Here is a 27,962-nt window from a genome sequence, read left to right as displayed (position 1 = left end):
ACATTGCTTTCAAATTGTAAAAAGATAAATGTTTTTACCATGAGGGATGCCACTTCATTTATTTCCATTCATCTTTTTAGACATTTCTTCGAGAAATTTGTTGTTCACTATAAATCCTAACTTTTCACACATCCCACATCGTCGGCAAACATTTTCAAAATACTTTCCCCATTAGTTATGTTGACAGCTAGATAACTCACCTCATGGCACATTTCACATTGTCTGTATTAGAGACCTCAATGGATCTATTTGATGAATTAAAGGATTCTAACTTATTATATGGTAAATGGTTAATTTTTATTTGCATATGACATGGTAAACATGTCACATCACATGGCTGTCTCACAAACTTTTGGCTGTAGTGACAATTTTAATGAACCGCTATTAGAAAGAAAGAATCAGACATGTGCCATCCTTTAATCCTGCACATTAGGCATGACTGCATCATATGCATATGTGTATGAAACCTCAAACATGCTTTAACATCAAGTGACATAAAGCCAAGTTCTTCTTAAATCTCCACATGATTATACCTCCAGGTCCATCCACTTCCTCCCAATGGATTATATTCCTGTGTTATTTAGCAGATAAGATTGTCTATAGTTAAACATGTGTCACACATGATAATCTTGAATTAACATTCATAATGGGTTGGGGAACATTCTTCTTTGTGGCTGATTGCACGTGTCAAACGGGCATTGTCTTACCGTTTTTTTCTCTAGCCAGGCAGTGAGCCGGCCTGTGTGAGCATTCTCTGAAACTGGAGTCAGCAATTCCACCTAATTACAATGCTACGCTTCAATCAGGCTTCGCAGTCCATGAAGATTGTGATCCAGAGGAGCCAAACACATCTGCACATCAAAGAAACTGAACAAAACAACCAATGTGTGATTGCATTTGTAAGCTGCACAATATTTCTTATGCCTTCCTTCCTTTTGATTAGGAAACATTAAAGCTAATGCCAGAACGTTTCACTGTAAAATCCCTGACGAAGATTAGCATTTATCCTTAATTATCTTTCCTTCTGTAATCACATACATTTAAATCTCTGATCAGCTCGCTCTGAAAGGGAAAGATGGGCAGCGGTGTCCCTCTGACATCTGCAGCTGCAAGGACAGCGAGGTAAATTAGAAAGCTAAATACAAGAGTGAAGGCTTTAATCCACACTTTCTTTTCACAGTGGTTGCATAACTATTTGCTCATAAGTCATAGATAAACCTGTAAGTAAGTAAGTAAGTAAGTCATGTTTTATGTATGTTTGTACGCTGGTCTGTCTTTGCGTGTGCTGATCCATGAATTTGTGATCAGGTTAGAGACCCATAATGAATCATGAATGTAGGTGGATGTTCCACACCTAATGTTTAAGATACAGCTCTGTTGCTTAACATCTAAGTGGCAGCAGGCTTTTCTCCGCTGTATATGAAGACGTGAGACTTGTATCCTCTTTAATATATTAGCACTTCTGTCAGCGCTGTCATAGCAGGCTCACATTCAATATGTGATTCTCGGCTTGCTCACTCAGCTTAAACAAACCTTACTCGCTCTGCCATTCATCCTGTGCCTGTTCATCAAAAGGCTGACAGACAGCACGTTACCAAATGGGTAAAACACTAAAGTGTTTTTTTTTTAAGGAAATGGGAAAAAGTTTCAGCAGCAGTAAAATAATTGTTTACAGTTTTGATTTGGCAAGCCATCTTAGCAGATGCTATGAATCTGCTATGGGACTGTTCCCAACTTCACCTGCAGCCAACAAAAATGTTAGCGACAAAAACAGTGTTCTGTTTTTTTTGTTTTTTTCGCCTTAGTGATGAACTTGCTAATAGAGCTCTGATTTGTCAGAATCCATTACTGAGGCTATTTTCTATGTATGCACTCACAGTTGATTTGTTTAATTTGTCTTTGTCACTGTGTTTTTATAGCAACATCACTTGTGCTTTCTACCCAGACAGACGTCCCTGGGTTTCTATCATTCTGCCCCACATCTTCATTTTTGTTGCCGCTATTAGTATTGAGTCGTACAAGTTTAACTCAGCCTGAGTCTGAGCACAACTGTGATCTACAGTGTATTGGCAGCTTGGTTTCAAATTCCATCTTGGGTGTGATGCAACCCACTGGAACGGGACAGATATGGTCCAGTGAGCCAGAATCCCATCTAGATTTGGGGACGATTATTCCCCAAGTTCTTCAAGGTAGGCCTCTGTGTTTGTATTGTTCCTTTTGAAACAGAGCTCACAATGTAGAAACACAGCGCAACAGTGTGGAGGAACGTTTTATCAGTAAACATGTAGAATAGTGTTGTCCTTTTAGTATTTTGGAATCACTGCCATCTATATTCTGCTGTTTATTTTGGTATCTGTATTGTGGAGAGCTGCCAGAAAAATACACTAGTGAGAAAAGGAGAGAAGGAATAACATGTGACAAGTCACAAGATCATAAACATGCGGCTCACATTCCTACCTGCTGTTCACAAAGTCCTTTTTATGTTGGTTGATGTAACAGCAGCATCACAGTTTTACAAAGTGCTGAAAGTAGCAAGATATGTCAAATTATGTGTTTATACATAAACAAGACTGAAGGAGGAACATAGGGGTGTACAATCTTTTGAAATCTAAAAGCATACTGTTTTCCTTTTAGCTGTCATTTGCACTTAAGGACTTTTTATTGATTTGGCAACCGTTAGTTGCCAACAGTGGTGTTCTACCTACTTTGACAAGTTAAGTCAATTTGTTGCATCATTGGAAACTTCAAATTGAAAAGGACTTACTTCAGAGTTGCAGAGCTCCCTAATGCAGTGAGCAAATGTCCTCTAAAGTTATCCATCAATAAGCCATACGCTTGTGCCAAACTCTTGCTGAGCCACAGTTTAAAACACCATGTTTCAAACAAGGTCCACACAGCTGACATGAGGCGCGTTCTTTGACATTTGCCAACTAGCTGATGCATGCCAGTTGAAACTGACCCCAAGGCAACCTTACATTCCCCAATTCCTCAATGTAAACATTTCCAGCCAAAAGAAAAATGTGACGGACCATGTTGCACTGCAGGTTTAATGAAAGTGAATGAGCGCTCAAATGTAAGCAAAACTGATAGAGCACAAACCGTGACGATAACATTGCCTTGGAAAATAAACAGAGATATATATATATATATATATATATATATATATATATATATATAAAGAAAAGATGGAAAAATAAATAATACTACTATGCTACACTTACCACACGCTCTCTGCCCTGCACAATATTGTTTTCTCTGCAGGCATGTGTTAAACTGATCGCAGCTTGGAATGAGGATTATCACACAGTGTTGCATCTCCACAGAGTGGGAACAGTAACTGTTGAGGAATGCTGCTGCATTGCTAACAGATTACAGCACTGTCGTTTACTAAAGGAACAAAAGAGTCTTAAAGAATCAGCAAATTGAAATAGACTTCTGCATCTCAGCTTATTTTGTTGTTTTTATGGAGTTTGGTCTCAGTGGCCAGGAGGCTTGTCATTACTCTAGAGACAATGAGCTGGTGTTGAACTGTTGATGGTGCACCTCATTACTGCAGCTTGCTGACTCTCTAAAGACTGATTAAGGATTAAGCACATTTGAGAGTATCAACACGTACATACTGTGTCCTTCTTGTGTCATTATCTATGCAGACCTCCTTCATCTATAGCTTACTGTATACGCATGCGGATCACTAGCGGGACTGTCAGGGCTCGCATTGTAGTAGAATCCATCAGAAAAACGTCCCACAGTCTGAGTCTCTTCGGCACCAATCCACCACTAGGGCAGCGACAGCCATTTTCGCTTCTTTAAAAGATAATAGGTAGAAACTGGAGGGAAAACTCAAATCTTTCATTCAACTTGCTGACCAGACTTTAGTTTTTTTTTTTTTTAAACCTCCGATAATGATGTCTGATGCTCTCAGAGCAGCAGTGGAAAGATTATACAGCAAGCATGCAGAAGATGTGACACCTGTGAAATTGCTATATTTGTACGTATCAGTAACGAGTCGATGACTGGTAATTATTTTCCAAAGAATTTTCCCAACGGCTACCCTTTTTCTTAGCAACATCTCTGCTGGCTCCGCAAATGTTGATGCCCAGGAAGACGAAAACATGTGTATAATGATCAGTGCACTTTTATATGTTCACACATTAACTGTAATCTCAATCTTTTAGTTTTTTTGTTAATGAGTCTCCTCTTTTGACTGACAAGTTCATGACACAGCTGCCCATAGATATGCCTTTACCGTAAAGTGCCTTTTGACAGAAATTACAACAAACTAGACCCTGTAATGTCAAATAAATAAACCATATTATATATTGGTTTGTGAATGATCCAATTTAGACCACAGAGTTCTGACTGATTCATTTTGGAAGCTCACTCACTTTCATTTTCTCATAACTGGAAGTTGTTAATGTTCAAGTTGTGGTGCAATTTCTGTTTCATTTAGTTCTATACCGGGTAGTTTTTCTGAGCTTTAAAAGTCAATTTATTGTTGTAATAATGGTATAATATTGTTTGTGTAATAAAACCACTCAGTGTGAGAGTGTGTGTGATGCATGGCTGTATTTACAATCTGAAAATGCATAAAACACATTTTTCATATTCAGTTTGGTTTACAAAGTTAGATCAGTTTGTGTAGTGAAAGAAATGACTCGTGTATGCAGATGTGGCATTTGTGAAATGGTGTGATTGATGTTAACAGGGCGGCCAAGATATTTTTTAACTACATCCACCATTTGACTCCCACTGCTTTAAGACATTTAGAATGGAGCAAAGTTAAAGCGTGTTTTAAGCAACTCTTTTGAGGCAGTATTTAGTAGAATCAGCTTTAGCAGTGATTTTAATATTTAGTACTTATTGTATAAACATGCTTGTAACAGGTTTCCCTGTCACCCGGTGAGTCGCGGACTTTAACAGAGGCAGCAACACAGCTTGAGGTAGTTTTAAATGTTCTTTATTGGCCACACACAAATACAGGCTCCGTGACTGCTTCGGCTTCCTCCTCTCCTCTCAGTCCCTCCTGCTCTTATTTGGGGAGAGACAGCCAGATTAACCCCAGCTGAGGCTGATCAACCCCAGCTGAGGCTGATTAACCCTCAGCCCCAGCTGAGACTGATCAGACATCATCCCGGCACTGTTCCCTGAACCACACCCCCGCTCCACCCACACTACAGCTGAGTCCAACCACACCCCACTGCCACAGTGCTACCTCTGGATTTAGATGCATCCTTGCAGATGTATCCAAGCTTGGTGTACTCTCTTTGATCGAAGTCTTGATATGGGTTGGGTCACTCATGGAGTTTTACACTCTTGTCCTAAACCCGTCTTCACTTCTTTTCTCTAATGTCACGTTTCTCCCCCTGATAGAGGATGTGTTATATCCATGATGGGCTAAGTCTGACTTCTGTCAGATAATGTTGTGCATTATGGCTGTCAAGATGATTTAAAACATATATTTCAGAATAACTTCCTCTTTAATGAGAGGTTTTTCAGATGGGTGAAGTTATTCACTGATTTAAAGATGTTCTCACTTTCTAAATATTTTAAATACCCTCCCTCAGATGTAATACTTGTGTTTCTGAAACATAGAGACATTTCTTTGCTCAAGTTTACACTCTGTTATAGCGTACACACTATTTGAGGACTGATGGATGATCCATCCTTCTATGAGTGCAATCCTTTTAACTGTCCTCGTGTGCAACCACCTTGGATGATCTGTCTCCACGCACACACGTGTTCTCCTGAAACCATTTACACTGTGTTTAATTGAACAATCAAAACACCACATTGTGTACAAAGTGAAGTGTTAAAGGCTCTGTAAAACATCACATTATACATATAACACACCTTTTTTCTTAAAGAAAACAATCTGAATAACTGAATAATTTCACAACTCACCTCTATTAGTACCTGGTCATGCAGATAATATTGGATATTATATGGTGAGATATTTTTTCGGACAGCTGCCTTTCCAGAAACTGGGTCCTGGTTAGTGTAGATAATACATAGAGCTTGCAATAGGCACTTTTCACTGGAAACTACGTTTCTATTGAACTAAGCTGAGTGAAGTCTATTCTGAGTAACCGGGACATGTTTTACCAAAAAGAGAACGTTTCAGTGTTTTGGGGCTGCTGTGTCAGTGGTGGAGATCTCACAAACGCAGCAAATGACATTGACATTCACAATAAATTACAACATAAGAACATTTTTGGACAACACATTTGTTCTCGGAGATTTGACATTATTCTCTTCATCAGTAGAATCATGCACTAGCTGACGTGTTTGAGTGTGTCCGTGTCCAAGATTTAGTGTGCGCATCTATGAGTCTAATCTCTTATTATGCTGTAGCAAATGGCATAATATTGTTAGTAGCCATTTATGGCTGCATGCTCAAGGACCTCTCATGGTTGGGGTGACTCACAGGCTTGCAAACCTATGTAGCCAGAGACATATTGTCCACTACTCTGTAGCCAGAGACACATTGTCCACTACTCTGTAGCCAGAGACACAATGTCCACTACTCTGTGGCCAGAGACATATTGTCCACTACTCTGTGGCCAGAGACACATTGTCCACTACTCTGTAGCCAGAGACACATTGTCCACTACTCTGTAGCCAGAGACACATTGTCCACTACTCTGTAGCCAGAGACATATTGTCCACTACTCTGTAGCCATAGACACATTGTCCACTACTCTGTGGCCAGAGACACATTGTCCACTACTCTGTGGCCAGATACACATTGTCCACTACTCTGTAGCCAGAGACACATTGTCCACTACTCTAGCCAGAGACACATTGTCCACTACTCTGTGGCCATAGACACATTGTCCACTACTCTGTAGCCAGAGACACATTGTCCACTACTCTGTGGCCAGAGACACATTGTCCACTACTCTGTGGCCAGAGACACATTGTCCACTACTCTGTAGCCAGAGACATATTGTCCACTACTCTGTAGCCAGAGACATATTGTCCACTACTCTGTGGCCAGAGACACATTGTCCACTACTCTAGCCAGAGACACATTGTCCACTACTCTGTGGCCAGAGACACATTGTTTACTACTCTGTGGCCAGAGACACATTGTCCACTACTCTGTAGCCAGAGACACATTGTCCACTACTCTGTGGCCAGAGACACATTGTCCACTACTCTGTAGCCAGAGACACATTGTCCACTACTCTGTGGCCAGAGACACATTGTCCACTACTCTGTGGCCAGAGACACATTGTCCACTACTCTGTAGCCAGAGACATATTGTCCACTACTCTGTGGCCAGAGACACATTGTCCACTACTCTAGCCAGAGACACATTGTCCACTACTCTGTGGCCAGAGACACATTGTTTACTACTCTGTGGCCAGAGACACATTGTCCACTACTCTGTAGCCAGAGACACATTGTCCACTACTCTGTGGCCAGAGACACATTGTCCACTACTCTGTAGCCAGAGACACATTGTCCACTACTCTGTGGCCAGAGACACATTGTCCACTACTCTGTAGCCAGAGACATATTGTCCACTACTCTGTAGCCAGAGACATATTGTCCACTACTCTGTGGCCAGAGACACATTGTCCACTACTCTAGCCAGAGACACATTGTCCACTACTCTGTGGCCAGAGACATATTGTCCACTACTCTGTAGCCAGAGACATATTGTCCACTACTCTGTAGCCAGAGACACATTGTCCACTACTCTGTGGCCAGAGACACATTGTCCACTACTCTGTAGCCAGAGACACATTGTCCACTACTCTGTGGCCAGAGACACATTGTCCACTACTCTGTGGCCAGAGACACATTGTCCACTACTCTGTAGCCAGAGACATATTGTCCACTACTCTGTGGCCAGAGACACATTGTCCACTACTCTAGCCAGAGACACATTGTCCACTACTCTGTGGCCAGAGACACATTGTTTACTACTCTGTGGCCAGAGACACATTGTCCACTACTCTGTAGCCAGAGACACATTGTCCACTACTCTGTGGCCAGAGACACATTGTCCACTACTCTGTAGCCAGAGACACATTGTCCACTACTCTGTGGCCAGAGACACATTGTCCACTACTCTGTAGCCAGAGACATATTGTCCACTACTCTGTAGCCAGAGACATATTGTCCACTACTCTGTGGCCAGAGACACATTGTCCACTACTCTAGCCAGAGACACATTGTCCACTACTCTGTGGCCAGAGACATATTGTCCACTACTCTGTAGCCAGAGACATATTGTCCACTACTCTGTAGCCAGAGACACATTGTCCACTACTCTGTAGCCAGAGACACATTGTCCACTACTCTGTAGCCATAGACATATTGTCCACTACTCTGTGGCCAGAGACACATTGTCCACTACTCTGTAGCCAGAGACACATTGTCCACTACTCTGTAGCCAGAGACACATTGTCCACTACTCTAGCCAGAGACATATTGTCCACTACTCTGTGGCCAGAGACACATTGTCCACTACTCTAGCCAGAGACACATTGTCCACTACTCTGTGGCCAGAGACACATTGTTTACTACTCTGTGGCCAGAGACACATTGTCCACTACTCTGTAGCCAGAGACACATTGTCCACTACTCTGTGGCCAGATACACATTGTCCACTACTCTGTGGCCAGAGACACATTGTCCACTACTCTGTAGCCAGAGACACATTGTCCACTACTCTGTGGCCAGAGACACATTGTCCACTACTCTGTAGCCAGAGACACATTGTCCACTACTCTGTGGCCAGAGACACATTGGGTTAAAATGGTTAATTTTTATAGTTGTGTACTGTGTTTTTGGCTAATGACTAACTACTAGTACACACACTGTTGTACCTTGCCGCCACATTTTGAATTAAGTGTGTTTTTTACGATGCTTTATTGGTATCTGGAAGGGGTTACAGCAGTGGTCATTGCAGACGCACCTGCCGATGATCTGCACTCTACTTGCACTTTTCTAGTATTATACGAGGGAGCACTGGAGCACACGCTGTGATTCTGAAATTAAAATATTCCTGCTTAAAGCTGCAGCCATCAATGTTTTTTCAAACAGTGCAATAAGTGTAATGTGCAGCGGTCAACACAGTTTTTATAGTGTATTGTGTTGGTTCCAAGTGACCAAAACAAACAAACAATGAATACAGTTTCCAATGTATTTTTGGCTCAAGTGTACTATTTGGTATTGCCTTCACACTTTCTAGAAACAGAAATATAATTTTTGAATGCACTGCCATTTATGTGAAGTATGTAATACTGATGTACATGAGCTCAGTTGCTATTACTGCAGTGCTTTGAACTGTAATGTAATGAAAATCCTGCATGAGGTGCATGCACTGCTATATCAACTCTTCTCTGTTTCACGGGAAGGCAGGGTACCGACAAATATTATCCTTCCCCATTTGTTACGGTCTGTCCCTCTTTGATAGCTTCGGTGATGAGAGTCCCAAAATCACAGGAGAGTTTCGATCAAAGACTCATCTCAGCCTTTTGAAAAACCGAATCCTGCGGCATTGATGGGTGTAAAATAAAAATAATCTCTGTCTCTGTCTCCCTTAGGTGAGCACCTGCGTGTGTGTCCCCAGGGATACACCTGCTGCACATCCGAGATGGAGGACAGACTCAACCAGGAGAGCAAAGTGGAGTTCGAGAACTTGGTCGAGGAGAGCAGCCGCACTATGAGGACGACATTTGTCTCGAGGCATAAAAAGTTTGACGGTAAGCTATATCTGCTGACGTACATTTGTATCCCACACAAGCAATTTCAAACTTGTAAATTGGGACGACTGATGGGAGGAGCCACCTGCCCATCAGGACTAACTAACATTCACACACCGTAGGCACAGACACAGGAGTAATTCTGGAGTTAGCAATGCCGGGGATTGAACCGCCGATCCTCTGCTTGAAGGACGATCCTGGTCACCACTGAGCCACAGGCTTCTTTTCTTACATTTTGGTCCTCTTCTTCTGTACAGTAAATGTTTTTGTGAGGCTCACACCACCAGCTACCTCATGGGTGTTTATCACAAGTCTAACTACTCATCACTTGTTCAACACTCACAGCCTTAGACTATATGCTCTTTCTGACTGACTGATGGAACATTGCTCAATGTGATGGTGCTTTCTGCTACTTGTCCCAAAGGAGGCACTGTAAATGTATCTACAAACTGACAGAACAAGACAGCACTAATGTGGCTTTGTGGAGAATACATCTTATTGCCGTTCTGTATGCTTGAATGCAAAGTTGTCTGCAGGGGAAAACTCACGGTGCAGATGATTAGATCAAAGTGCCACAGTGTATTCATGCCACTCCTCATCTTGAATCAGTCGCCTAATTTAAAATTCTATTTTTAATGTAAATCTAAATTATATTAGTGGTGTAACAGTTAGCTGTAGTTAGTTAGGTGGTTGATCTGTGGAACTCATGGGAACCGCAGATCAATTACAGTTTAACCATCATAGAATTAAATATCTGTGCTTTTACAGCCATACGAAAGCGATATTAAGGAGGTAATGATGACCTGCTAAACTTCCTAAAACTAGCAGCTGTTAGTACATAATATAAACAACTAAATTAACTAAATTGCAATCCTTTATTTCCCCAATAATTAAAATTCTGTTTTCTAATGCAAATAAGCACTAAAGATGCCGTGTTTACAATACAAAATAAATCTGCAGCAGGGTGATTACAAAAAACATCTAACTATACTAGCTGCTATAAAAAATAGCATGAATAGCATCAAAGTGTCTAGTTTTGACAAGACGTTTTCCTTGGCAGTGAACAAGAAATTTGTGTTTAAAGAAGATTAGCGAATTGCAGACGTTGACCCTATGTAGCAGAACAATCAATGAGCCTTTTCTGTATCGCAGACATCTGTAATTCTGCAAGTAATGTGAAGTAATATCTATGTGCAGATGGTAGAGGGTTATGCAGGGCCTTCAATATGAAAAAGGTGACGCTAATCAATGTTGAATCAGGACAATTTATGCGGTCCTTGGCAAACTGGATGTCTAAATCCACTCATTTTCTTTCTCTTTATGTGATATCAAGTCTTGTACAAACTGAAAAACTGAGTACCAGAAAGGATATAGCTGCAATAAGAGAGATGACCATTTCCCGTGGACAGAAAGTTAGTCACTGCTGAGTTTTTAAATGATCCGTCTGTTGGGTTGGCGAACAACTGACGACAATATCGGCATGTCCCTGGTCGAGTCGGATTCAATTGCTTTTGTTTTAAATTGCAATATTTGATTATTAGTAGAATATTTATACAAATGCTGAAGGGCTTATAAGAGAAGATGTTATACGTTATATCCTATCCCATGTTAAAATCTGCATTTGAATTACACATTTTCATTTATTTTCATGATGTATGTGAAGATGTATTAATTTACACAGAGAACTACCTATGAAAGAAGCATTGACTTAGAATTTAAAACAACTTATATTGAAATAAGAGATATGTGGAAGGCGGGTATCATTGCTCTCACTGTGATCCATGCAAGGTTACTAGAGATGCCCCGAGCCAATGCCGAGGATCTCCCGATATCTGCTGAAATAAAGCAGCTCAAATGCTGATCCTTTCTTTTCTCCACTGTGATTGTTCCACATCCGCCTGCTAGTGTTACAACACTGCTCTCCTTGACTGTATGTCTGCCAACTTTACAAGCATTTCCTGCATATGCAAGGGGAAAATTAGAGCGTGTGAATGCGAAATATTGGAGACACAGAGGTTGGCAAAATGCGAACAAATCTCTCTCTCATTAGCAAAGAGCAGTGTACATATATTCAGAACGTCATTTTCAGCCAGCGCAGACCGTCCCTTTCACAGTGGTTAAAATGACAACCATTGGCGGGTCATATCAGCCGTCTAATTAATTCAGTGAGTAACATGATGGCAAATTAAACCTGTCTGTTGTTGGCTTAGAGTGCTTAGTGCAGCCATTGGCATCACTGGATCTAAGATGGTTTGTGTGGGAAGAAGCTCTGTAACGCAACCGTGAGAGTTTCTGTAGTTCACACAACTCCAACAGACTGATCCGTCTTCTCTCTAGCTGATTGTGTCACAGCAATTTCGGTCGCAATCTGCAATAAAACTTTCATTCACATCATATCATTAATTTATGCTTTGAAGCTTAATATTTTAGAACCAGTCTCTTCAGCACTTGGATCAAGAAGCTCATGAAAAAATAAGGTGTGTTGGATTAAGTAGGCTACAATCATGTAATGTGTCGTATACATTGGGAGGCCTCATTACTTTTTCACAGAAGAGTGACGTTAGTGCGAGGCGCACATTTGAACTCTTGCAGAAGTTCAAATACACCATCTTTTACATTTCTGAAAGAATATGTGAGAGTTTTGTTTTAAGTGCTCACAAACGTCATGAAACTTAGATCCTGATATAGATTCCATGAAAAATAATCATTGTACAGAATTTGTCAAGGCTATTCTGTGGAACAGATGTAATACACACAATTAGAAAGGAGGTTCTGCTCTTTGTAAAAAATGAATTGGTAGCCATAGGTTATGCAATTGCAAGCGTTGCCAAATTGTTTGAAATGTGCAGTAAAAGCCTGTGTACTTCCATATTAATGGCACCATTTCAAAGACGATGCCTCTCGAATAATGTCCATACATCTTTGCAGTTATCGTGACACTGGCGACACAAATCACTTTTGCAATTCCATCTTCTTCACATGCCCATAACACCGGGCCACTCGACATCACATTCCTTCTCCTTGCGTTAAGCTCCCTCCACCTCGTGGGGTTTGAATCATCCCTCATCAATTTTACATGCCCTCATTTCTGTCCCCAGTTATTTATAGGGCCCTATTATGAAAACCTTAACTTACTTTTTGATTACTGACTGCTTCCCCTGGAGGCCTGTGGGTTTTGATGCATTATTGAGCAATCCCGAAGCCATAAATGACTGTTGCACACTAGAGTTAAGGTTTGGGTATTCTGAATGTCCAATCATCTGGCCAAGAAATCTTTTCCCCCATCTCTAAGTGTGCCTTATATTTATTCTCCCAGAGAGACTTGGAGTCCGGTCATATTCCAGTCCAATTGATGGACAGTCTGGGGAAAGAAACTCAGCAGTGTTGCTAGTCTGCATTTCTTTGTCTCACTATGGTTACCACTCCCAACAGGTTTGTTTTAGTATTCTCTGAAAGCATTAGTGTGCTTTTCTGTGCTCAGTGGGTGCCCTGCGGTAACCTGAATTAATGAAAAGATATGGGATCAATATTTACAATAGGTGTGTAAGGGAGAAAGAATGCTGGAGAGACGGAGACAGCGATAGTGACAGAGAGCCCTGGATTTGTGAACGATGCAGAGGGAGAGAGATGTATCACATGTGTTAAAGATTAATTGCAGTGGATGAACCATGATAAAAGGTGTCCGATGCTCAGTCAAGGGATTTGAGATTGAGACCTTTGAGATTGGATTTGATTGGATTCAAACATTTTAACATCTCTTTGAATTTTGGTTTAGTATTACATCTTTAAAATGTCACTATCTTAATAAAAAGGAATTATTCCTTGGGTTCTCAAACAACCTTCCGTAGCCAACCAGTGTTAAGTAACATGCCGCCATAGGTTGGTTTTCCTCCTGTCGTCTGCAGTTTCACCAGCCGCCACTTGAAATTGTATTTCATACAAGCATGGATTTACTCAGACAAATGTGTTTGTAGATGTGGGAATAATTTGAAATACTAACTTAACTTAAGACATTCAGCTTAAATGTTCACTCAAATAACTTTGAGGTATCGGGAACAAAAGTTCTCCCCCTCATGACAATATTTTAACTGACACAGGGGGAAATACTAAATATATTCTTTGTTTTATGGTTGTGCTTTACATAACTTGAAGCTTTTTTTTCAGCATTTAATACATCCCTGCAGTTCAGTATATTGAGAGTCTTTGACAACTCGCAGTAGGTGTGTGGGAGTTTCATAGGTTAACAGACTGAATTGGAGTTTGACTATTATATCTCCAGAATTACGCTTTCCGTTTGTTCTTGTTGTATGGTAGATGCTCATTAGGTTCAGTTTGGTTGATGTTTTTCTGTGGAGACCCCGGCAAGAGATTAGTGTGTGTGGTTGGTTGACTAAAGGCTGGGTTGAGCAGCAGCCTTGGATGACTGAGCTCTTTGATCCTGCCCCAGTAGAGCTTCTCCGCTCGACGTTGAGAGCCGCTGTGCCCTCCATTCACTTCAACGATCCCTTATTCACATCCGACTTAAACCAAGACTGACTCAAAACACAACACCCCATTCTCTCTAAGCTGCAGTCCCTCCAAATTCACCAGCTCCTAGTGGACTGTGTAAGCCGTCAAACACACAGGGCAGACAACTCTACTCCAGTTATGGAATTTCACAGATTCATTCTTTTTCTGAAACATTTTGGCTTCAAGGTGAAGCGCCTCGCAGATGAGAAATGTTGTCCTTTCAGGTTTCAATGGAAAATATAATAATAGACACTAGCAGACAAAAGTGTTTCCTGAGCTCAACACTCAATTATATTTTGACTTTTTTACGATAATTGTTAAGTGCATTAAAGTTGTTTGTGTACCACAGAATACTGAGTGAGTCAATATAACCATGTTTATTTTAAGAGCCAAGAGCCCTTCAAATAAGGATGAATGAAACTAAAGACCTTCTATAAAGTGTAATTTGGGGTGCATTAAAGTCAAATAATGGAGTAAATCTTTTAATTATGAGGTCTAGAAATAGCTTAAATTACATTTCGGTGAGAGAGGACTAGACATTATTGCGGGTCCATTTATAGAATACAACCATTATATTCTAAATGCTTTAGATCTAAATGTGCAGTAGGTGAAACAGTGTTGTGTTTTTTTAGACAATCCAAATAACTATTACAACGTGCATAGCCTTCAAACTGGATAATTTATTAATAGCTTCAGAAGATTGATTGCTTTCGTGTCAGACTAACAAGGGGAATACAGTATGTTTCACCATGCACCACTATGCTACAGGTGTGGAGGGTAGGTATGACACTACCCAGTGATGGATTGTCCTTTGTTCATAGCATCTCTTTGTTTGTGACTCCTAAACTCTGCCTCAAATAGAGACAATGGTGTTGTCCCCTCAGTGCTGTTGGTTTTTGGTCAAGGAGTGTGACTTTCAAAGTCTAGATTTATTTAATGCTGGATGTTAACATCAAGGCCATTTTCATCTTCCTGATATTCGAGCCCAACATTTCATTGACAGTGAATAAACACAACGTAGACTTAAAAAATATTCAACTGAAAATCAGGACATCCAGAACCAGTTCTGCTCTTACATATATATATATATATATATATATATATATATATATATATATATATATATATATATATATATAAAACCTATGGCAATTTACTAATGTCCCCAGACATCACAAACTCAGATTCGTTACATTTATTATTCATGTTCGACATTCATTGAAGTTACTTACTAAGTAAAATTTGAAAATGCCCACAATTCATTGCTGACATCAAGTGGTTCATCAAAACAGGATCTCAAAGGTCCTCATTATGCTATACTCGCCCCATTTCAGCTCTGAAGTTTTAAACTACCGTAGAATTATAATTACCCATTTTGTCATAATAAGCGTTATAATACTTTTAAGAAAGCAAATCATTTCTTTACTCAAAATGTTGATACATCCTCACAATGTATGTCTGTTTTTTTTCTGCAAACTTGAATGATAACTTGAACACGTTTAATTACGCAATGCACAAACTCAACACTTGAGTTTGTGGACTGATTTGTAATTCCCATTATCCTTTGTGCATAATATAATAGCCAACATTATTAATTTATACTATGAATAAATTGAATAAAGAGGTTACACTTGATACAGTGCAAGATTCTGATGAGATTTGGCCCCAATTAGACATTACTCTCTAGTTGAAAGTTTGGCTGCTATGACCCGCTCGACACTAATTTGGCAGAGGTAAACTAGCTAAATACATTAAGTGCTGTGGGGGCCTCTGCACCTATTAGCCAACAACGTGCTGAGTATCTTGGTATGTAATTATACTCCTAAAATATATTTATAAGATAAACATGTGTGAAGCTGCTAGTCATCTTGGTTGCCCTATATGTTAATAAAGTGACGAAGCCGAGGAATGTAAAGTTTGTTCTGATGATTTCACTGCAAAAGGAAAGCCAAAGGCTCATCAAATCAAAAGTCCTCTTGGGAATGTTGGTACACGTTCACGACCATCTGCCGATTACATAAAAAAAAATGTCATGGCATGCTGCCAATAAGATTTTCATAGCTTTTGACAATTTGCACCGACTGTTTGTCCTCGATGAAACGTTAGGGCATCAACAAAGAAATGAAGATTTTTTTTTGTGACATGTCCACTCAATTCTAATTAGTTTAATTTATGTAGGCCAAAATCACATTACCCAAAAAGGCCTAACAATCAGTATAGCATGCGACAGCCTCCATCCTCAAACCCTCCGTTTGGATAGGAAAACAAAAAGAAGACCCCTTTGGATAAGCAACAGAGATTTCTCTTCAACGGAGAAACATACATGGAATGGAGGATGTATCTATATACAGAATTAACAATAGTGACCCTATAGACATGAATATTAAAATAAAATGGCAGCTAGTTCTGAACATTTGGTAAGTAGCGGTTTCCTGTATCAAAAATGCTTTCCATAAATGTTGGCATACTGAGAGGGTTTGCATCGATTGTGATACTGTTATTGTGGGCAAGATATCATTTTGCATTTATTGAGCGAGTTACCTTTTGATTCTCCTCCCAGGGTGATCCAATATCATGTTATGCACATTGTTTCTTGAAATGAATAATTTCTATGACTAACCTGTGACACACGCTGGCGTTAAAGGTGCCCTGTACAGTTATGTCTATATTAAGTGTTACTCACCAAAACATATTGTGAGTATGCTTGAGGTCTAACAAATGTGATGAATGTATGTTATTACACATAAAACATTTGCAAAGGCAATTTTTATTTATTTATTTATGTTCAAGTTTAAAGCCTGCATTTTTTTTTTACATTGATGTTTACTAGAAAGCATTTTTCTCCTTTACAGCCTTTGTTGGCACTTTCCCTTTTTAGTTTGGAAAAAAATGGAAGAAACCGTGACATTGGCCATATGACATTGAGCCATACACCTCTGAATACAGGACACATTTCACAGGATAAAACAAATGTTCACGACTCAAAGGACACAACGGGACCCGATAACTATCTGATGGTACGAGACCCTCAATACACAGGAGATGGCACTACATTACACACAGAGCAGGACACTGGTGGGGAAGGGGCACACATTGATTTAACCCCTACAGTCCAGTGATGAAGATGAAAGCTCTGTGACAGTCGCATGTCAATTTCTAATGAAATCTAAAGCCATGTGGACACGCAGTTCCTGGAAGTGTTCATAAATAAATAACCTCTGTTGTGATGTCCCTGTGTTATTGTAAGTGAATGTCAGGAAGACTGTAATTCTCTAAGGACTGAGGGAATGGGGTCTGTCCAGCTTTAGCTGGGAGTTGGTGGCAGCCTCCATCATCTGGCACAGGCTGCCGCCCGGTGTCACTTTTGTACTTCAGGATGGATGGCTCTGTATGGCCTGGACACTGTTAACTCTGTCCCACTGGTGAGCTTCAAGGATAGGCTATAAGAGGCATACCTTTCCACAAGCCACTGTAGCGAAAATGAGGAGAAAATCCACGGGCCTGGCGCAATGTTATTCTCCTTTCCAATATATTTATTTAATTTAAACTTTGTGTCAGATATTGAAACGTATACACTGTGAAAACTCACTTAGAAAAAATCCTGTCCTCGGGATATTGAGTTTCCTCGGGCTACAGCTGCGTTTGTGCCGTATATTGAGAAAGATATAACATGTTTCCCTCCTCGTGCAAAGGTAGGGATTTGCCTCCCTCATAGATCCCCACTGTTCCGTCTCCTTTTGATCTCCATGCATCATTTAAAAATGATGTGAATGTGGTGACCGCGAGGTTGGCATCATTTCTAGTTTAGCACTTCACCTGTGATGAATATGTGAATTTTTAAAACCAGATTAGGAGATATGAGTAGCCTCTTCTCTGTTCATATACTGTACAGTACTTATACAGTAGGAGCATTTTGACATTTTAATCAAACAGTAGCAAAGAGACAGAGGGAAACTATTGCAGACTATGTATATTACCTTTATGCTAAAAAGAAATAGACTCAATTGAAATTAAACAGAGGTTTAAATTTAGCAATAAGCATATGCGTAAGGGTTAACACTTAAAATGTAGAATGTAGACCAAATTGTAATTTGGTTATCGTATTTTATAAAAGGTAGTTATTATTCAACATTATTCAAGGTTATTGACAAGATGAGGTAAATTGCCTCTATATCATATCAGGAAATTATACAATAATAGCTTGAGTGATTTTCCAGGGACCTGAGGTCATTTTCAATAATTGTAGGTACAGTTTGAAAGCAGACAATCTGTCCGTGGCCACAGCATGTTTGTATGTTAAGCCCATGGCTCTTTTCCAGAAAAAAATTGGACATTTGAGAAATGAAGCTACAAATATCTCTTTGTCGTGACATGTCTGTACAAAAATATATTTGTAATGAAAACAATAATTTAGACTGTGGAGCCTTAAATGAATGTTAGAGTTGTGTGCCTGCTTCCTCTTAAAGATCTGTACCATAACACACAGGTGCACACACTTTCTCAAAATGCCAGCCCGTCATATCAATCAAAATCAGAGAATGATAGTCGCTTGTTCAAAATTTAAACACTGAAAAGAAAATGAAAAAAAAGCTTTATTGACAAAAAATAAGCCAGTCTTTCCCTTTTAAAAAATGTAATGCAGGCTGAAGCTGCAATATTTTCTCATACTACGTCCTCCTAATGTCCTTGAGTGAGTAAATACACTGTTAGTGCAGCATGATGTGTTGTTTCATCACCGACATTGCAATATGAGCAAGCTTAATTAATTGGTCTGAAAATGTTGGTGGGGCCACTCAATATTCATACAAGAAAATGTGATGATGCAATCCAAACATACCATAGACGTATCACAGTGAACCATACTCTCATAACCAACATGTAGGACCACCAAAGGACGATGTTAAATATCTCTCAACATTAAATAGCCTTCCATGACCATGTGTCATCTGTTATCTGCTATAAACATTGTACATGTATTTGTTTTGAATAATGGCTGAAGTGTCCTTAAAACTGGGTTGAGCATCGTAATAGTTCCTTAGCCTGGAGTCTGCCTCGCACATCAAATATGCATCTAAAAAAGCGTGCGCTGTTCTCAGTAAGCCTAACTTGATGTCAGTAATCACATGCTATGCACAACTCTTGTGTTTTACCAGCCTTTCTGAAATATGTTTCAAGTCTTTAAATTCACTTGACATGGTGCAAAAAACATGCAAAGCAGAACCAGCCTTTTTTTAAATTTATGCTAGCAGTGAACCAAGTTTTCCTTTTGAACCACTCATGGTTGAATTATCTTTTCTTTTTTTTTCTTTTCCTTCTTGAGATATGATTAAGTCATCCGGTCCGTATCCCAAACTTTTTATTTCCATTTTTGCCTCTGGGGTAAAGCGCTAAACTGTACTGTAGTTAAATAATCCACCCAAGTCATCACTACTGTTGTATTGTTAATGTAAATGCAATATTAGTCCCTCTTTAGCTAGCTAGCAAGACGTGTACACACTTGCACCACTATAAATCAACCAATGGGATGCTTCGAGGCTCCTGGCCAACAGACCCCACTCACGATCTGAAGGTTTGCGTTGAACACATGCACACGTGCACACATACACACATACACACATGCACACATGCACACGTACACACGTACACACATGCACACGTACACACATACACACATACACGCATGCACACATGCACACGTACACACGTACACACATACACACATACACGCATGCACACATGCACACAAACACATATGCACAAATGCACACATGCACGTATGGTTTGTCTGTCCAGAGCTACAAGTGCAGTAGGTTCTGCTGTGCTCCACCAAGCAAAAATGGGAAAGTAGCATTGGACACAAAGATACATTTACACACACTACAAGCAATATGTTTCTCGAGAAGAGATTTGATGAAGACAAAGTTGAGTTTGCCATTATTGTGTCTAAAATAGAGAAAAGCATATAACTTCTACTGTACAGCGATGGTCACATTGTGTGATTTTCTCCACAGCGTTGCGTTTTGAGCAGATATTGTTAAGTTGGCTAGAAAAGGCTCCCGGTGAAGGTAGCTCACTGCTCCGACTGTGAGCTTTATCGCACTCCTCGCCGGGAGCTTTGGTCCTATGCTCGCTCCCTCCCTGCAAGGAAGGGCCGGGGCTCCAGGTGCAACTCTCAGCCTGGGTGGACTGTTCTCAGTGCGAGGGGTCCGCAGCGATGTTGGAAACCCACCTGTCCCAACTTTAAACACATACCCATGCTTTGATGTTGACACTTTTGTTGGTGTGACATCACCATTCATATCTATACAAACAATGGGTTTGAATAATATGTTTAATAGAACACAAAAGTGCTCATGAAGGCTCTTCATTTAACCCTCAACGTTTTTTCACATATATCTCAGAAAATAAAATATCCCAATGTCTATTTTGTGTAGCCTTAACAACTGTGTAGTGTCTGGCCATGGCTGCAGCCCGGACACAAGCCAAGCTTCATTGAAAAACAGTACACAGTAACAAGGACACAAAACAACAATACACAGGCTGTATTTCTTCTCCTGAGAACCTCGGTGTCCTCACTCAGGCGCAGAAAACCCTCTGCAGGGTGGATTAGTCTAACACAGCTCTGCATGGAAGCTTTCATGGGAAGAGGCACTCCAACAGCCAGGTTGAGATAAAGCTGCTTATCCACGGGGTCACAGTAATGAAATGGTGTGTGCAGCCAATTTGCTCCTTGCTATTCAATGACTGTGAATATCATCCATGGGAGGAAATCACTTTGATTTTCTGAGCCTTGCTAATTGACTTCTCCAGTGCCTCTTAACTCTGAACTCAGATCTTGGAAGACACAGAGATGCCCTCAGCAAAATTTCGTCAAAATAATTACCTGAACAGTCAAGAGCTTTGCCCCCCCGAGTTTTGGTTTAGAGTCACGTCTGTAAGTGGCTAAGCTGTTAACTACTTAATTTTGAAATTACATTACTACTTTACTGGAATAATGGTTCATGTTGTGCCATTTGATTGCAAGGCATTGGCAGCACTGCTGATTAGGTTTCACAGTTTTATGATACATTATTATATTGTAGCAAGTATATTATTGTAGTTATCATTAAATAAAAAGAGGACAATATATGGCTTACTAAGCACAATTAATTAGTTATCCAATTAATCATTGCATTCTTATAATAATAATAATTAAGCGTCTTTGTGTGTTTTGAAAAGCGCTATATAAATTCGATGTATTATTATTATTATTATTATTATCTAACGATGTTGTCTTTGTTTTCACAAAAATACCTCTTCCATCTCAAAACATGACGTCTACATTACCCCCAATTCATCCAGGCCACCAACAGTTCGGTCAGAGATTTGGATGTGTGATGCTAGTAGCGGCTAATGTAGCCTCGAACAGCCTCAACAGAGATGAGAAGCAGCGACAGAGGTCTGACTTCTCTCTAACTCCACAACCCCAGATGTTCAAACTTGTAGTCCCAACCAACGCTGACTCAAGTAACATCACTTGAGGTAATTTCTATATATTATGGAGGCACAACTTTTTTTCACATACCAGTAAACAGACTTTGATATGTAAAGTTGGTGCAGTTCCCCTTTAAGGGTAAACAAGGCCATGCAGTTAACGAGTGAGCCAATTGTTTGAATCATCACCTACTCATCATTAATAACAAGATGTGTCTGGATGTGTCTGATTCAACTCAGGAGGTGATTACCTCTTCCACAAAATGTTTTCCTTAGGGAATATAAGTGCATATACTTATATTATGTTGTGTATAAATTCAATGTTATCAAAAATAGAATATGTAATATGCAGGATATCATGTACAGCTATTATGAGCAGTAATTATCAGTCTTCATCAGCATTCATATTTTTGAGTGAAGAAATTATTGCCGGTAATTGTGACACATCAGTATGCTCTGTATGATTTCATAATTGGGCAATCAAAGAGCATCTCATGCAGCATTCAAGTGAGCAATTAGAAATGACTCGTGCACAAAAAGAACACTATAAATTGAGCTTTATTAAATGCTAAAATAGAGCACTGATCAATGTGACCAAAGGGCAATAATTACAATTACAATCTCACACACACTTTTTGCCTCATAGTGTCGATAAACAAACAAAACAAAACAAGTATACAGACATGTGCCCCTTGTCTGTTGCAGTTTGATTTAGCGTATATATTTTTCCATTTCTAATAAACGGTATTTCCACCTTTTCCGACAGTTGGTGGTTACCATGTATTGTTATAAATACTATTGATAATTATTGTTTGTATGTTTATACTACTTTGTCTCATGTGAGTAAAATTATCAAAAACAGAGTCACGAGATTATGGGTTCTGTCTTGAAATCAACATTAATGATGAGTTTCAAGCTTGGAGAGGCGAAATCCTCACAGGAGACATAAGTACTGTAGATTTTCAAATTATAGCGTACTTAACAATACAATTAGTTCTGCACATTTGTATTCAATTTGGAAAAGAATAACTAGCATTGTAATCAAATCATTATATTGTTATGAAATTGCTGGACAATAATTACTTTTGGCAAAATGCATTAAGCGATTTAAGGTATTCTCCACTGGATGAAGCCAATGGTAGTAATTATGCAATAAAGTAATGATAAGACAATATGAGTACTCCTTAAATATTGATAGTGTAGATGCTGGCTGGAGGACACTGGTAGAGCTTTGCTGTCATGACATATCAAACAACTCCCAAAAATACTTCCAGGGTTAGTTTTGAAAGTACTGTAATACTCAATCCCACATGCTACATAGATTTACAACAATATTAATTAGCACATTTCTGCAGGTTGCATCTGCCGATTTGTTGGCATTGTATGTGTGCAATTATTGAAAAAGTAACAATAATTTTATTCTTGCCCCATCGTTGCAAATTAACAACCAGCTTTCTGTTATCTGGTGAAGCTGACAGCTGGCTCTCGGCTCTGGGATGTCACAGAGATTCAGCTAAATATTCTGCAGAGAAACAAAGTAAGATCATGAACCCATTACACTGCAGGTGTGTCAGCCAGTCAACCTCAGAACATTTCTCTTTTGGATTTCTGTCCAAGCGCAGACTCCGCAGACTCCACACACACACACACACACACACACACACACACACACACACACACACACACACACAGTGATTTAGACTGTGCCGTTATCAGCTTTAACAAACCTCCTCCCTATCTCGTCTTTTTTTGGGCTTTGTCCTACAGTGAGCCACTTTTCTGGTTTGTTTAATTTTTAATCAGTGTGCCATGAAAATGGCAAAAATATGAAAATACCACAACGTTAACCAAGAAGAGCGAAATTAGATTAATAAGGGGTGCCTGCTCATGATTCCGTAGTGCGAGGGACTGGAGGTCAGGAGGCAAGCTGTTGTCGAATAAGAGTGTCAGGAAATGGAGACAATCTGTCGAACTAACTGAAAAGAAAAGAAAAAAACAGACTTGAATGAAGAGTTGAATAATGGTCTGGAGGTAGTCGAGTGGTGTGGTGGGTTACCTGGGGCATTGTTTGCTGTCCACAATGAACAAGATAATAACAAGAACGCATCACTAAACAATACAGTTTTTGCAATCAAACCTGAGATTTGAGTCAACACATGTTTGACACCGTTTCAACAGGAATTCAACATCAGTCAAATCACAAAGTGAGTGTAATATCTAGGCTGCATGTGTGTTATTGTATCCACCTACTTCTATTGGCTCCTAACAACTGTCCTATATGCACATGAACATGTAGCTTTCTAAAGGAAGAGAAAGTAGGCTTGTATTACCCTCCTACTGTATCTGAGTATTTTACATCGCTGTTCAGGTGCAATATTTTCTTATTCTGTTGAAGATTGTACAGACCGGAGAATACCTCAGCATTCATTGAGCAAAAGGTGGCAAACACCCTTTAATCATACTTAATGTAAATGTATTACATTTTACTTGGCTTCCTTTCTCTGCCCTGCAGCATTTGTTTTAATGCCCAAATACGCACATGGTTACTCTTTATATCTGAGGCAAAGTACGACCTTGTGCTGAAGCAGAACGGTGTCCGTTTCTCACTGCAAAAGTGAGGTGTGCGAACGTGCTCCACTTTTCTCATTCCTAAAAGTCTTCAAGCCTCATTAACTACGAACAACCAGCCAAGTAGCTGCTGGGAATGGTTTGTAGCATTAGCTCACGCTGAGGGAGAGCGAGTCCCTGCCTGAGCAGCCAATCACTGAGGCGGAGCATTACGGGACACGTTTAATGTAGAGGTTGTGTCTTGTGATGTGATGAGTGGTTTATAGCATGGGCGGTAAAATTACATATGACATGTTTTTTGTTAAATCTGAGCCTGGAATAAATGTACTCGAGCACAGAGGTCCAATGGTGGATTTTGGATTAATAACGTTCTTAATGTAGTGGAAAGAGTATCGCCAACGTTTTAACAAGTCATCCTGTGAGGCACATGAAGCTTTTTACCAAAAGTGGGGTGGGGGTGATATGACCAACAATTTGTATCGTGGTGCTTTTGTTTGTTTTGATATCATGCTATTACGACATTAAAAGTGACTCTGCAGTGAACACATTATTCTTCTTCTTGTCACTGTGTTGTTGCAATGTAAAAGGACATATCTGAGGATGAGTAGCCTGCCCCACACTGTCTGCATGGGATGTATTCAGAGTGAGTCACCTAGTGGCAGCCATGCTGTTGTTTTGAGTTGAGAGAGAATGTATACTGAGCAACCTGGATCTCGGCAATACATAATATTTGTGGGGAAAAAGATGTCCCACATATTTACGGTTGTTTTATTATTTCAAAGTTTCTCAACACAGCTCAAATGAAAATAACATGACAATTAAAAGCCGTGACCAGCTGTGGGAGGCTCATTTGAGTTTTTCGGTGTGTGTTGCATATCTTTTCGCAACAACAACAATAGACCATGAAAATAATCTGTAGCAGCGCTGCAGCAGCAATACTGTCTGTGTGGACGCCTCATGCATACGAGATGCAGCAGTTTAGTGGCTGCTCAAACTGGTTAACTGTGTGTCTGTGTGTGTGTGTGTGTGTGTGTGTGTGTGTGTGTGTGTCTTGATCATCAAATATAATGACGTAATGATGTAAAATGTGTGTGTCCATGCGCACACACACATATACTAAACATGTCTGTATGTGTGTGTGTGTGTGTGTGACACAATTTTATGGCAATACACCCAACAGATATTTCCGCCGGGGCACAAGTGGTGAACTGAGGACGACTTTGCCATCTCAAGAGCGACGACACTAGTGTAAATAAAAACTGCTCCCACATTGCAACCAACCTTATCTCTTGAATTCAGTACTTCTAACTTAGCTGCTGACAATGACTCAACTTCTCAAAATATATAAACAAGTGCTGCTCTCATTCTTGTACACACACACACACACACACGCACACACACACACACACACACACACACACACACACACACACACACACACACACACACACACACACACACACACAACGTCAACACATTTGTCTTTTATTTACTTCTAAGACCATCCCCCATCTCCCCAAAACAAAAAAGAATTCATACTTAAATGTCCAAAACAGTCAGTCTCGGATATGAACCATAGGGAGCCAAAGCAACATTGCTCTTCTTCTTAATGCGTATCCCTCTGTTTCCTCTCTGGAGTTAGCAGGCTTACAGGCTTCTTTACAGCAGCCTTGTATAAGCAGGCAAAATTAAGATCCAGTGCTTAGTTACAGTGTGCGTGATACTGGCATGCATACAAATTCAAAACAGTCCATTTATGCATTACTTAAATCAACAGTTCATGCAAATTCTCAATCTAGTTTTCAAGATTGCAACCGTATTGCTGCGTTTGTGATTCCAGTTATCCAGCCGACTCTGTTGAGAGATCAGTGAGAAGTCATAAGAAATATATTGTTTGGTGGAATGAGAAATGGGTCTGCATGGATAAGATGTAATGCACAAGAAAACTGAAACTCACCAAAGGTTAAACAGGCCAACGAAATGTCATCAAAATGCCACTTAAACAAGATTTGGCCTTTTGGATTCTTTCATCGCATCAAACGTGTGCCAGCTGTGTGGCTTGAATATGAAAAGTTAAAATGCAGCGTGGCCCTCTGAAAAGGTCGATCAAGATCAGTTTTGAAATGAATCCCGGACTTCAAGATAAATCACAGAAGAATTTTGCGCATCGGAGAGCATGTTAATTTGACCAGTATCGCACATTTCTAGATCTAATTTGTCAATGCAGGAGATGATGGAATTACAATTGGATGACGGAGGACACTGGGGGAAAACTAAATATAAATATCACTATTAATAATAACTTTTTTCATCAAAGCATAGACAACACAAGTTAAAATGCAAATCATCACATTCTCCAGGAGGTTATGTCATGTGTCTTATTGTCAACCTACTAATTATTGAGAAATACAGAACACCACAGGTGTGACAAATGGAAGCATAACCATTGCAGCTAGACAACGGACACCTTAATGGCAAGTAAATGTTCATAAATGGGAGTATGCTGCCTACTCTCACTCAACTGCACTCCTGCTTCATTCTCTGCACTTAATTCCATGACGTTCTAAACACAGGGTGGAGGTCTGGCATCAGACGTATATGAAGGCACAAAAAAGTCACGGCAACCAATACAAACAGAATGCTATTTATTACTGTTATTTTCTGCATTCATAGCAAATGGCATATTATGATGAAAGTGGTTATTTAGCTTTTCATTTTAATAGTATAGCAAGAACATGTAAAGTGTTACATTATGAATGCTCTACCCCTAAATAAAACATTTTCCTCCCAATACTATTTTCTGAAACGTAATATTTGTTTCTTTACTGCAAATAACACTCCCCCTGCCTTATCTGTGGTTTATGTGCAATTATTGCATCATTTAGGATCATGTAAACTGTGAATAAAACCAGATTATTGTAATATAAAAAAAAAAAAACATTTGGTTTCTGTGCTTTTTGAAGCTCTGATTCATGACTGCAGCCCTCCTTACAGGCTATATGAAGTAGAGATGCATTATAGGATCATACCGTACTCCAAGTTGACTGTCATTTATTTAAATGAAATGTGCTTGCCCAGGACACAAGCCGAAAAAAAAGCTGCTCCTTGTTTTGTTTAAAAAATATTAAAATAGTAATTATCTACACTATTTGCAGTTCTAGTTCATACAGATTCCTATCTTTGATGGGAAAATGCCTTTTCGGGTTAAATATCCCACCCATATACAATGGAAACTATACTGTTGTTTATATAGTAAACGTGTAATACATATAAAAAGTTGCCCCATTTTCTGCCAAACACAACTGGTTATAAAAGCTCATGTCTTACTAGCTGTTAGTAACTTCAACCCCTCTAATGTTATTCCATTCGACACAGTCCGTGCTAATTAGTTTATGCCTGGCAGTCGTGCCCAGCCTGCGGCCACCTTGGCTCCACCTCACCTTCATTTCCCCTCAGTTACTAAACACAACAGCTCCTGCAAGAGGAGGATCCACCCCTCCATTCTTAAGCCTCGGGCTGATGGGCCCTATTCACAACAAATAAGAGGATCAAACTGAAATGGATGTGGGTGTAGTGCAGTCGCTCAGTACATTAGGAGGGAGAAGAGGACAGTGCCCATAAGCCGGTTTTCTCCCAAGTTGTGTGAAATATCTTGAAACAGTCCAATTTGGTTTGACAACTTAAAGAGCTGTT

The 27,962-nt window shown here is 39.8% G+C and overlaps 1 protein-coding gene across 1 annotated transcript in view; it reads left to right on the top strand.

Annotated features, from left to right (window-relative positions):
• Positions 1-27,962, top strand: part of gpc6a (glypican 6a) — a 124,914-nt gene that overhangs the window by 17,794 nt on the left and 79,158 nt on the right. The window contains exon 2 of the mRNA XM_034527255.1: positions 9,561-9,719. Coding sequence (XP_034383146.1) covers positions 9,561-9,719 — 159 coding nt within the window. The remainder of the gene's footprint in view (positions 1-9,560; positions 9,720-27,962) is intronic.

This window comes from Cyclopterus lumpus, chromosome 3, assembly GCF_009769545.1.
Source record: "Cyclopterus lumpus isolate fCycLum1 chromosome 3, fCycLum1.pri, whole genome shotgun sequence".
In the NCBI taxonomy this organism is placed as follows: Eukaryota; Metazoa; Chordata; class Actinopteri; order Perciformes; family Cyclopteridae; genus Cyclopterus; species Cyclopterus lumpus.
The sequence above is the reverse complement of the archived record's forward strand: the minus strand, read 5'-3'. Positions and strand labels throughout refer to the sequence as shown.